Source organism: Prionailurus bengalensis, chromosome X (genome assembly GCF_016509475.1).
Source record: "Prionailurus bengalensis isolate Pbe53 chromosome X, Fcat_Pben_1.1_paternal_pri, whole genome shotgun sequence".
In the NCBI taxonomy this organism is placed as follows: Eukaryota; Metazoa; Chordata; class Mammalia; order Carnivora; family Felidae; genus Prionailurus; species Prionailurus bengalensis.
Genome location: NC_057361.1, coordinates 115,718,280 through 115,730,857, shown reverse-complemented (window position 1 = coordinate 115,730,857; position 12,578 = coordinate 115,718,280). Strand labels below are relative to the sequence as shown.

At 45.6% G+C, this 12,578-nt stretch overlaps 1 protein-coding gene across 1 annotated transcript in view; it reads right to left on the bottom strand.

Annotated features, from left to right (window-relative positions):
• Positions 1-240: 240 nt before the first annotated feature.
• F9 (coagulation factor IX) overlaps positions 241-12,578 on the bottom strand; it is a 32,020-nt gene continuing 19,682 nt past the window's right edge. The window contains exons 6-8 of the mRNA XM_043569933.1: positions 10,748-10,965; positions 1,744-1,858; positions 241-1,087 (exon numbers count right to left, since the gene is read on the bottom strand). Of these exons, the coding sequence (XP_043425868.1) occupies positions 540-1,087; positions 1,744-1,858; positions 10,748-10,965 (881 nt within the window). The 3' untranslated portion in view covers positions 241-539. The remainder of the gene's footprint in view (positions 1,088-1,743; positions 1,859-10,747; positions 10,966-12,578) is intronic.

Here is a 12,578-nt window from a genome sequence, read left to right as displayed (position 1 = left end):
TAACTTTACAATGTTGTCAAGGGTTGGACCTGTAGAGATGGTCACAATTTCCTATCAAAGTATATTTCTGTAGTGATTACATTTTCTTTTTAAAAAAATTTTTTTAATGTTTATTTTTGAGAGAGAGAGAGAGAGAAACACTTTTTTAATGTTTATTTTTGAGAGAGAGAAAGAGAGAGCATGAGCAGCAGAGGGGCAGAGAAAGAGGGAGACACAGAACTCAAAGCAGGCTCCAGGCTCTGAGCTGTCAGCGTGCAGCCCAACACAGGTCTTGAACTTGTGAACCATGAGATCATGACCTGAGCCGGAGTCAGAGGCTTAACCGACTGAGCCGCCCAGGTCCCCCTAGTGATTACATTTTCTAATTGACTTACTCCAGTAAAATAGGAATTCTAGATAGATTTCTCCCCATAAAGAGAGAGAGCAGTAGTCATAGAATGTATATAGTCAAATCTAAAGAGATAGGAAAGTGATTCGTTAGTAAAGGACCCTGACCATTTTCAACCCCCAATATGTCAACCTTGGAAATACATTTTACTTTAAGTGAGTTTTGTCTTTTCTTTAATCCAGTTGACATACCGGGACACCTTGGTATATATTCCATATTTTCCTTTCATTGCACACTCTTCACCCCAGCTAATAATTCCAGTTAAGAAATTAATGCCTTCCACTTCGGTAACATGGGGTCCCCCGCTATCTCCCTGGCACGAATCTTTACCTCCCTCATGGAAGCCAGCACAGAACATGTTATTATAGATGGTGAACTTGGTGGACCTAAGGCATGTGGCTCGGTCAACAAGGGGGACTTTAAGGTACTGAAGAATTGTAGCCGGTCGCCCTCTGTTGAAGACTTTCCCCCAGCCACTCACGTAGCCATAGCCAAATTTGAGGAAGGTGTTCGTGTATTCCCTGTCAGCAACGCAAATAGGTGTTACGTAGCTGTTTAGCGTTAAGGGCTCGTCCAGTTCCAGAAGGGCAATGTCATGGCTGTACTTATTAACAGATGCATTGTAGCTGTGGTGAAGAATAGTGCGAATCACGTTTCGCTTTTGCTCTGTATGTTCCGTCTCCTCGGTGTTATGTTCACCTAAGGAAAAGAAATTTCTCTTCAGTCACAAATAGTCTCTCCCGTAAAGAAGCAGATTTTCCAAGATTTTCGGCCTCACTGAATTCACTAGTAGCCAAGTGTCAAAGATCCCAATCTTACATCGTTAGGATTTTGGTAACACGTGACGAGGGCCGATGCATACTTTCCAGACCCAGAACCCATTCAGGACCATCGTGGGGCTGGTTAGTTGACCCAGGCTGATACAACTCTTACATCGTTCACGGATGATCAGGAATCTGCGTGTCACGAATGATCCTAGACTCTCCTACTTTCAAGTATTTTGACCCCCTGTTTGAGCACAGATAATACATTCATTTGCTCATTCGTTCAGATGTTAGCCGAAGGCTCGCTACATACAGGCTCAAAGATGAGTGATGTGACGTGACTTTTGGGGAGGCTCAGTGCGCTGGAGAAATGCGCACCTCAATAAATAATTCTACCCCTGTGAGGCGGGCGCTAACATAGGCACACCCAAGGAACAGTGGCGGGGCTTGGTGGATGCAACAAGTTGGGTTCTGGAAATGTGTCTCCTCTAGCACTAGCCCAACTTATTTAGGAAAGCTCTTCTTAGACCTTAGGAAAGTACACACAGCATACAGTGATACCACAGATGCTATCCTGTTTTGTTTATTTACCTGCAACAACAGTAATTTCAACATCCGGATTAATACAGTGGGCTGCCGTTACCACCCATTTTTCATTGATGATGGAGCCTCCACAGAACGCATCAATTTTCCCTTTCAAAAGGACCTGTGGAAACAAAATTGTGAAACTCACTACATCATGTGCTTGATCTAGAACAAAATAAATTCAGGTGCTGTTGATAGGAGTGGGCAAAACGTTGGATTCTAGGTGCTGGCAGAACTGGAGCGTTTCTGGAAAGTGTCAGCTTTGCAGATGAGTTAGTGTTTCCGGAGCACGATCAAAAAAGCCATTTCTGCAACGGTCTCAAAGAGAATGTACAATGAGAGCCAGGCGGAGCTCTAGACGAGGCAAATATGAGGGAACAGCTTCGGTGATTTGTGGCCCTTGGATGCCTTTTCCAGGTGAGTCAGATTCTCTGATGGCACACACATCGTTTCATGGGGATATGGCAGGTAAATTCAGAGATGCGCTGACTTGACTCCTCCAGATCCATTGTTGTTATTGGGTCTTCTGTCCCTGCGTGAGGAACTCTTGCTAGAGGGTGATTTGCAAGAGAAAAACTACTGATTTTTCCATGAGGTCCTTTTTTTTTTTTAATGTTTATTTTTGAGACAGAGAGAGACAGAACAGAGTGTGAGCAGGGGAGGGGCAGAGAGGAGGAGACACAGAATCCGAAGCAGGCTCCAGGCTGCGAGCTGTCTGCACAGAGCCCAACGTGGGGCTCGAACGCACCGACCGCGAGATCATGACCTGAGATGAAGTCGGACGCTTAACCGACTGAGCCACCCGGGCGCCCCTCTGTGAGGTCTCTTTAAGTATGAATTGAGACCACTGGGCTCCCTAAAGGCGGTGCTTACAGCCATCCAGGCAGTGAGACACAGCAGGACACATGCACTCCTTCCCTTGTCCCCCTAGCCATATTCCACACCCCTTGGCTAGATATGCAAGCTGCCTCTGTCCTGAAAAGGTCTACTTAGCTGTGCTTGGGCAAAGTGGACAGTGTTTGGGTGCCTGGTTTGAGCCTGGGTGTTATTAGACAAGAGGCCGATCCATTCTTTCATCTGTAAATTTATTGTATAATCAGAGTGGACAATGAATGTTTTTACCACCTCAATATCTAGATCAACTTGAAAAATTTCACTTCCATTGCACCCTGAGCCACCTGCTCAGGAAAAAAAAAAAAGCTGAGAAGTACAGACACTAGAGGGCGCACTGAACATTTGGAAAACCTTGTGCAAGTTGCTGAGTAACTCCTATGAACTCCTGCCCTTTTCCTAAAGCACACCTTGTCCCAGGCATAAATCTGTTTCTAGACTAGAGAAAGAGAGTGGTCAGTCCCCTTAAGTGGGAGTCAGTCTGAGAAGGTCCTTGGCGCATATTCTAGTGAAGATTCTTTTTGTCCTGAATTCAATTTACTGAACACCTACTAAGTCCTAGACACTGAAGCATTGGCCTCCCCCCCCCACCCCGAGACCTATGGGGCTGACCCACTGTAAGCCTCTGACCCCTTTTACCATATTTTAGCTTTCTCTCTCATTCTAGCTGTTGCTTTTTAAAAATTTATTTTATTTTAAATTTATTCATTTTGAGAGAGAGAAAGCGCATGTAAGAGTGGAAGAGGGGCAGAGAGAGAGGAAATGAGAGAGAATCCCAAGCAGGCTCCACACTGTGGGCCTGGAGCCCAACACAGGGCTTGGCGGGGCTCAACGCAGGACTCAAACTCACGAACCATGAGATCATGACCTGAGCCGAAATCAAGAGTTGGTGGATCAACTGACTGAGCCACCCGGGTGCTCAGTGAGGGGAGACGGACAGAGGGAGAGAGAGAATCTTAAACAGGTTCCACACTCAGCGTGGAGCCTGATGTGGGGCTGGATCCATGACCTGAGCTGAAATCGAGGGTGGGACGCTCAACAGACCGAGCCACCCAGGCAGCCCTAGCTGTTGCTTTTTATTTTGAAAAGTTGTAAAATATAGGAAAACTCACGGAATAATATAATAAACACCAGTGTAGCCACCACTCAGACTTAACCGTCTTCTTAATTTTTTTGAACATTTATCGATCGCTTCCTATGGACTAATCATTGTGCTAAGTGTTTTACGTATGTTTAAAACAACACTTTATGGAGAGATATTAACATATCCATTTACAGATGACCTCACTCCCCTAAGGTTACTTAGGTTAGTTAGTGGTGAAGCTAGGACATAAACCCTAGTCTGCCTGGCTTCGTAATCGATGCTCCTAAGCACACAGTATGTATCCAAGTGGGGTTATTGAGCCAGTTGCAGTAGAATCATCTGGGATGCTTGTAAAATGCAGATTTGGGGGCTCACCCGGACTTAACTAGAATATTTGGTGGGTGTGAGCAGCGAAGATGAAGATCTCCAGAATATCCTTATATGCATAATTAAGTTGGGGAAATTCTGTTTTAGAATTTCCAAGGCTTGGTGACCTTTATTTTAAAAGTGCTCAGGGGCCCCTGGGTGGCTCAGTCGGTTGAGCGTCCGACTTCGGTTCAGGTCATGATCTCGCAGTTTGTGAGTTCGAGCCCCGCGTTGGGCTCTGTGCTGACAGCTCAGAGCCTGGAGCCTGCTTCGGAATCTGCCTCCCTCTCTCTCTGCCCCTCTCCTGCTCACACTCTCTCACTCTCTCTCTCTCTCTCAAAAATAAATAAACATTAAAAACATTTTTTTAAGTGCTCAGTTCACCCCAGAGCTGACTACATAATTTGTGGAGCTCAATGCAAAATGAAAATGTGGGGCCCCTTGTTCAAAGACCAGGAAAAAACATGCCATTGAAAACACTAACATACAAAACTCTTCTCTTTCTTCTGTGGTCTCTTGAGAGCTATCATGGTGTTTTTAGTTTATTACTTAATGTCATGCTTTCTCAGGTGTGGGGGATATTTGTTGGGAGAGTGCAGACACTAATGGGTGCCCAGGAGCCGCACCCTGTGATTTAGCATGCAAGCACAAATGCCCCTGGCCGTCAGGTCCCCTCTCCCACCAGCCCCAAGGGAAGATAAGTCAATCTTCCCTTCTCACTGGCCCACTGCAGCGACCAGCAGCGGAGAGGGGATTCCCAAGGGATTACAGCTTCCATGCCAGGATGTGCTCGGTACCTGGAATGGAGGTGGGCAAGAAGCTTGCTCCCACCATTCACCCTCCAAATGTGCTGTGACAAACATCTGGTCCTCAGATGCGCTGTGGCCCTGACCCGTCCCCAAATGGCATAGAATGCGTGCACCCAGCCTCAAGCCTCCCTGCACCTGTGCAAGAGGAGGGTGACAATGGTAGCTGTTGGAGACGAGGACGGAAGTATGCCAGCGTGCCACGGGTTGAGGGGTGGCAGTGGTCATTGGGCAGGGGGGACAGGGAGTGGGAGGGTCAAGAATCCATCCCCGGGAGGTGGGGAGAGGTTCCAAGTTCTCAGCGCAGGGCTGCTCCACTGTCTCATCAGACTTAAGTTACAAAATACAAAGCATTAAACTCCAAATTCGGGACCTTTCCAAAAGCAAGGCCCCACGCAAGTACACTGGTCACAAGCTCCTGACCCCAAGGGATATTTTATCACTAAGCAAATTTGGGCAACACTGTCCTACACGGATCTGAATGGTCACATCTGAAGACACCTGTTCTAGTAACTGGAGTTCTTTTTCTTTTTCTTTCTTTCTTCTTCTTCTTCTTCTTTTTTTTTTTTTTTTTTTTTGCCAATCTCTGATTGGTATTAGAAATTTTAGCAAATATCTTTGCCAAGAAAAAGCCCTAAAATATATTTGCATTTAAAGATATTACATTGGTTTTGGAATGTTTGCTTGGCTACCTGAGGATCACAGCTATCTAAATACGAGCTATCTGGGGATGAGCTGTCTGCTTGGCCAAGGACAAGTTCTAGTAAGACATCCCTTTGGCAAATGAAGGGGAAAATGGGAGGGCATGTGCTCGGAGCAAAGCATCCAAGTTCTGATCTGTCAAACATTTTCATGTTTGTACAATCCTAAGAGGAGCCTGTTTTCTCTCTTTGTGACACATGCACAGAGGCAGGCCCAACACACCCACCTCCAGCCACAAAATACACATACACAGAATAATAGTCTAAATGTTCTAAAATAGTTTTGTGGGGCCAGGCGAGATTACATATGTCATCGTCTTATTTCTCTTAATTGACACTTGAGCTAGGAAAACTAGAGGGTTACTTTTTCCAGGTGAAGATATGTCTATAGTCTTAGGACCTTCTTCTAAAACCTTTTCCCCAAACCTCCCCTCTTCCAATAAAAAAAAAAAAAAGGAAGAAAGAGAAAGTTCTGATTCATGTATATGGTAACTGCATGCTGTCACGGGCGTGTGTCCTAATCAAATGGAAAGCATTGGGTGCGTGTAGGTAGCTGCACAGGTCAAGAGTTCAGGTATCTTTAAGGACAGCTTCAGGTTAAGCTGAGGAAAGCCAAGACTGGGGAAAATGTGAAGACAGTTTAAAGATCGTTTAGGCCAAGAGCAGAAGAAAGAATAGACAGTGTTTCTAAGACATTTTGCTGGTTGAAATGGTTGAATATTGGCAATTGCATATGAGACAACCTAATACAAAGGTCACTTGGTGCCCACTGTATTCCATTTTTTTTCAGTTTGGTAGAAAGATTTCCCAATTATTAAATGTAGAATAAATATGGCTCGGGTGCCTGGGTGGCTCAGTTGGTTGGGCCACAGACTCTTGGTTTCGGCTCAGGTCATCATCTCAGTTCATGAGTTGGAGCCCTCCGGGGCTCTGAGCACTGACAGCACAGAGCCTGCTCGGGATTCTCTCTCTCCCTGTCTCTCTCTCTTCCCCTCCCTGTCTTGCTCTCTCTCTCAAAATAAATAAATGATCTTTAAAAAAGGGAATAAATATGACTACTACAGAGCTGAGGCCCATGATAAAACAGAAAATAGACCAGGTACTTCACATTCAAGGCCCAAAGCGGAAGAGGTGGGAGGGGCTCTTGGGGCAATTTTGCTCGGGCTCAGACTTGGCTGACAGGGTCAAGGGCGTGGGACCCAAACCAAAGTAAAACTTTAGAAAGCAGAAACGTAGTGTTGCTTTCTCTCAAATCTCTCTTTTAAGCTGTTGATGAAGGTGATCTCGTAGTATTTCCCCTTTTTTCTCTAACATTCAAAGGTTTTCATGGCTTCCCTCTGCAGCTGTAGGAAATTGGAGTCTTGTTTTAGTTCTCCACTCTAAGGATACAGTGACGCTAGGAAACATCCTTTCTGTTCCCATATAGTGCCCTTGGCCCTCTAGCTTCCTCTCCGAGCTCACGGCCTCGCGTCTCCCACCGCAGCGAGTTTAGAGGTCCCGCACTCAGTCTGCGCCATTGGCCTTGGGTGGGGGCGGGGCTGGCTGCGCCTCCGGAGCCGGAGGGGCTTCTGGGAAGCGCCAGGCGCAAAGGGCACGTTCCGTGCAGCTTCGCCTCTCGCTCGGAAGCTGAAGTGAAAGCCCTCGAATAAAGGTAAGAACCCGACGCGGCCCCGCACGAGCTACGGGGAAGGTGAAGCTCACCTCTTAGGGTCTCAAGCCTGGATGGGGTGGCAGCGGTCCCCTGTCCTGCTCTAATCCCCCCACCGGGCGAGCCAAGGCCCCCAACGCTCTCCCCGCCGGTTTAGCAGGCCGGGGGCCGTCCCCAGCGACGGAACAGCTCTTCCAGTTCACAATTCAACAAACATTTGTTCAACCGACGTTTCCTCCCAGAGCTGCTCAGCCCACGGCACCGACACCGGTTGGAAAGGGCTTTCTTAACCCAGCGTCAGAATCCGCCTGCCTGCCTGCCTGGGAGATTCACCCGTAAGCCCTCAAAGAAAAAGCCGTCTTCCCCTTTCCTCTGTGGCCCCTTAGCTCTTGCAGACCGCCAACTTAAACCTTTTCCTTAGCCAACGAAACCTTTCCAGCTTGTTCCCGCCATTCATTACTCCAGATGAAAGTGACCTCCCTACGTTCTTTGCGCGATGCGTTCACCCAAGTGGTCGTTTTTATCTCCCCCAGCCCCCTTTTCTGAAGCATGGGAATGTTGAATCCTGTCTAGGTGAGATCGCGAAACTGTTTCGTATCTCAGAGCCCTAGATCTACTGTTGTGGCCCCTGAAACCCCAGCTGTTGCTTGCTTTCTCCTGAGGCCTCGGCGGCGGCAGGTGTGTTTGCGGTCTTGCGTGCAAGCAAGTCAAGCCTTTCCAGCTTGCAGATTAGCCGCGCCGTGGAGCTGGCGCGTCCACACACGAGAGAGTCCGATTCGTTGCATTTCCTGCTTGGTCTTTGTCTGCAAGTGACTTTTGGACCCTCAGTTTACCTCCTGGTTTTGAAAACCGGTAGCCTTTTGTGAGAAACTGGGTGGAGGTGGGTGTGGCGAGAGTGCTCTCGGGTGAAAAGGAACCAACGCGGGGGGGGGGGGGGGGGGGTTGGGGTCTTGTTCGGCTATGCTGCAGAGTAGCTCAGTTTTTCACCTTTGGAAAAGGCTGAAACTTAGTGCTTTGTGCCTCTCCGGTCTGCAGTCCTACTTCATATGGATGACACAGGGAGTGACCATGTGCATGAGTGATCTTGAACTTTCCAGATGAGCTTAGCTAGGCTTGATAGGAAAGAGTCAACAGGTATACTAACTATGTAAGTGTGCAGTGAGGAGGATATGAAAAGATTTGAGATGATGTGTATCATACCTTGTTCCTCACAGCCATCATCTAATAGTTTGTTCTGCTTAAAAGAAAAAAAAATAGCTAGCGAGAGCAACTAAAATTTCTATTAGGAAAGACTTGCATTGATAAAATCTTGGCAAGCATAAGGGGGGTGGGTGGAGAATGGAGAGATTATGTGACTAAATTGACACTATGTTACACCCCCCCCCCCCCCTTAGCTCTTATTTAAACGTGTTTGGCAATTTCACTTCTGGGTTGACAAGGGGACAATGCTAAGCTCACTCACAATGTGTGCATCCTGAGACATACTTTTTTAACCTTTTTTTTAAAATCTTTTTTTTTTTTTTAAGAATAGTCATCTTGGGGGGCACCTGGGTGGCTCAGCCGGTTAAGTGTCTAACTTCAGCTCAGGTCATGATGTCACAGTTCGTGGGTTTGAGCCCCGTGTTGGGCTCTTTGCTGATAGCTCAGAGCCTGGAGCCTGCTTTGGATTCTGTGTCTCCCTCTCTCTCTCTGCCTCTCCCCCACTCACTCTCTGTCTCTGTCTCTCTCAAAAATAAGCAATCATTAAAAAAATTGGAAAAAAAAAAAAGAATAGTCATCTTGGCGCTAATAAAACACCCCTGGGTTTGTGGATCCTCCAGCCTAGGGACTGCCTTATGTCCCACCACCCCAAGGAAGATCATTATTATAAAGTAGGGTCTTTTGTTCCAACCACCTATCCATGGAAGTTGGATACATATTGAGAAAGAGAATGCACAAGAACACAAATAGTAAAATTAGATAGATTTAGATCCATGGACATTAAATAGAATGAAAGCATGATTAGAGTTGCTGGATCCAATAGGGGTTGTTCAAGGAAAGGTCAATGTAGAAGGTCAGTCTTATGAAGCGTCATGAAGGACGGTAAAGAAGTGGATGAGGGAAGAGATGGTGGTAGGAGGCCTAAATTGGGGGTAGAGGGGGCGTAAAGGAACATGCAGTGTATTTTATTGACTGTAAGATCAAGTCCAACAGATATTCTTAAAAGCAAAGCCAAGGTAAAAGAACAGAAAATATAGTCTTGGTCGTGATGGTCTACCACCCTTCAGTACCATCGTCTGCAATGTCTGTCCAATACCTGCCTCCCAGGTATATGTTCAATATATTACACCCATCATATTGGAAAATGCTGAAGAATCCTGAATAGGTACATAGTCTTAGAAAACTCCAGTGGTGTTAAACCTGGGATGATTACGTGATCGTGGCTTAAACTGTTAACCGGTTTGATGATTGAAAAGTCTTTGAAGCTACTGGTTCCTGATGGCAAAAGTTCCAACCTCAGCAGAGAAAATATTTTGGAGTGAAGCATCCTGGAAATAGCCACAGAAGCATATAATTGTGGCTACTAGGGAGTTTTTAGACTAAACTATTATAAGCCATGTCCGATAGAACTTTCCATAATGATGGAAATGGTCTGTATCTGTGCTGTCCAGTACAGGCCAGCCACGTGTGGCTACAGTGCACTTGAAATGTGGCAGTTGTGACTGAGATGAATTTTTAATTTTACTTAATGGTGTTTAGTATACGTGCTGCCGAAGCGAGCACATTACTTAGTGGTGTTTAGAGTTCAATAGCTACATGTGGTTAGTAGTTATGTTATTGGACAGCACAACTTTATATAAGGGCCAGCCTGGCTCCTTGCTTCTGGGGTGGGGTGGAGGGGGTGGGGGGGGGGGCTACTTCTTCTCTCAGATGGAATCACTTAGGCTTTAGCTGTAGGGTCAATTGCAAGTTTTGCTACAAATCTAGCTGTTGGACGTTGCCCCGGAAATGTGCACAGGTGATTCTGTGCTGACACAGAAAACTGCTAACAAGTTTTCATGTGATTCTGATGCTGGCACACTTTGAGGCTTCGACCAAGCCCCTGTCACATACCCTAGTTCCAGTAACTCAGTTCTTGCCTTACTCCTTCCTACGTGAGTCCTTTTAAAAATGCCTTCGAAATCAGTGTCTCTAGACCTAGAGACTTTCTCTCGCCACTTCTCCCACGAGCGGAAGTAGCACCCTGAACCCCAAGGCGCACGACCTCACTCCCAGACCTTGTTGCACGTCTGGAATGCTGCTAGGCTATTTCCATGATGTCAGACTCTCCTTGACCTTGTGTGGTAGCTGTCCCTGGACTTCGCATTCACTAGCTCCCCACCAGTGAGGGCTTCTTCATATTGCTTAGCGCTGAAACTTGCCCAAACGCTTCCCTCACCCCAGTAGACCTGTCTGGTGTCCTAACGTGAGCCCCCACCTGGCCTGTCCCTTGCCCTCTGGGCTCCAGTTGTGACACACCATTAATATAGAGTACCTGCCAAGGGAATTGACCTGGTTTGGCGGTTTTTCCACCAACAATTCGAGTCAAGTCGTTCAATGGTTGGGTGACGTTATCCACATTTTTTTCAGCTTCAGCGGAGTTTTCATAGTCCGTAGTGGAATTTCCATAGTCCGTATTGAGAAAAAGAGTTTCAGCGCGGGTGTGCGTCGTAGAAATGTGTGGGACAGAAACTCTTCCGCATGGAAATGGCACTAGAAAAATGGAAAAAAAAAAATTAGTGTTCTGATATTCCTCATTGGCAAGCAGAGCGTGTATTACAGAAATCGAGAATGAGGCCCATCCTTGTCACTTCTGAGAAGAAGGCCCATCAATATTAAAAAAAAATCTAATCAATGAATATAGTCTCAAACTAAAAGGTTAATTGCATTATTTTCATGGAAAGTTTTCAAACCCTTCATGAAAAGAACATTTGGCTCAGGAATCCATCATCTTTACGGAAATAGAATAGGTGTTCCAGAATCCAATTTTGTGAGAGTTTTATAAAGTCTCATGACTTTCTGTTGTGTTTCTTTTCTAAAAAGTCTTAGTCCCAAGGCCTGTCCCTAAATCGAATTCTGAGCGGTGCCATGGAACTTTAACTTTAGAATTAGGTACTTGGGACCTCCGCTGCTTTTTGTGAACCAGGATTTCTTTTGTAGACTAGGATGCCTTCTAGACTCCAAGGTGGATTTAAGGATCTGCTGGGAAGAAATCATGATTTAATTATCTGGCTTGGTTAAGCATTAACCAAATAAATTGCTGGGGCACCTGCCTGGCTCAGTCGGAAGGGCATGCGACCCTTGATCTCGGGGTCATGAGCTTGAGCCCACAATGGGTGTAGAGATGACTTAAACTGAAAAAAAAAAAAAAACTTTAACCAAATAAATTGCTAATATGACTATCGCAGCCACATCCACCTGGGACCTAGCCACCCTTTTACCTTGGGTCAGTTTATTTCCTAAAGACAGGAAATCATGTACTGATACATTGGGGACAACCAGAATGGAAATCTGTAGTCAAGCAAAGTGACCTCACATTTGATTTTCACTTCTCACGTTCCTTCTAGCCACATTCCTTATAACAGACATTTCTATAGCAACCAGCTGTAGCAAAGTATCATGAAGACAGCATGTGGTTGGGAAAACAGGAAATTAGTTCAAAATACTTATGTATAAATATAAATCAACAATGGCTGGAGAAAAAGGACCATTACTATTGAAAGGCAGAAAAGCTCATTTTAGGTTTGGCCTACTTTGCTAAAGATAAGGCTATAATCAAATATAACACTGAATAGTAAGAGGTGGTTCTCAATTCTTTTTTTCCTTCTAACGTGGAAGGGCTTATAAGGGTTTAGCTACTATGCCATCTGTCTACACTGGAAGTTAGATTTTGAAGGCTTTTTTTTCCCCCCGAATCTAAATCATTTTATTTTTAAAACGACTTCAGATCTGAAGGTTAAAACATAGAGATACTCTCCTCTGGAGGTGAGCTAGCTGTGAAGCACTGTATGTGAAGAACCAGGCAGAAGACAGGTGGGTAGGTCCCTGAAGCATTAGAGACTGCCCTTCGTTTTAGTTGCAACAGCATGTATACCCTTGGCTTCTGGTCGTTTCTTTAATTTCCTCTGCCGGGTGCTTTGGTGAGATAGGTATCGAACCCAGTTACAGAGGATTGGTGCATGATTTAATGTACCAATTTAATATCAGGCTTTGAAAATGCAAAAGAAATTATATCTAGTTTGCTTCAAAAAGGCCCCTCATTTATCAACTATAATTGATCCTGCGGAGCCTACTTTTTTTTTTTTATTTTTTCTTTAATCAAAGTT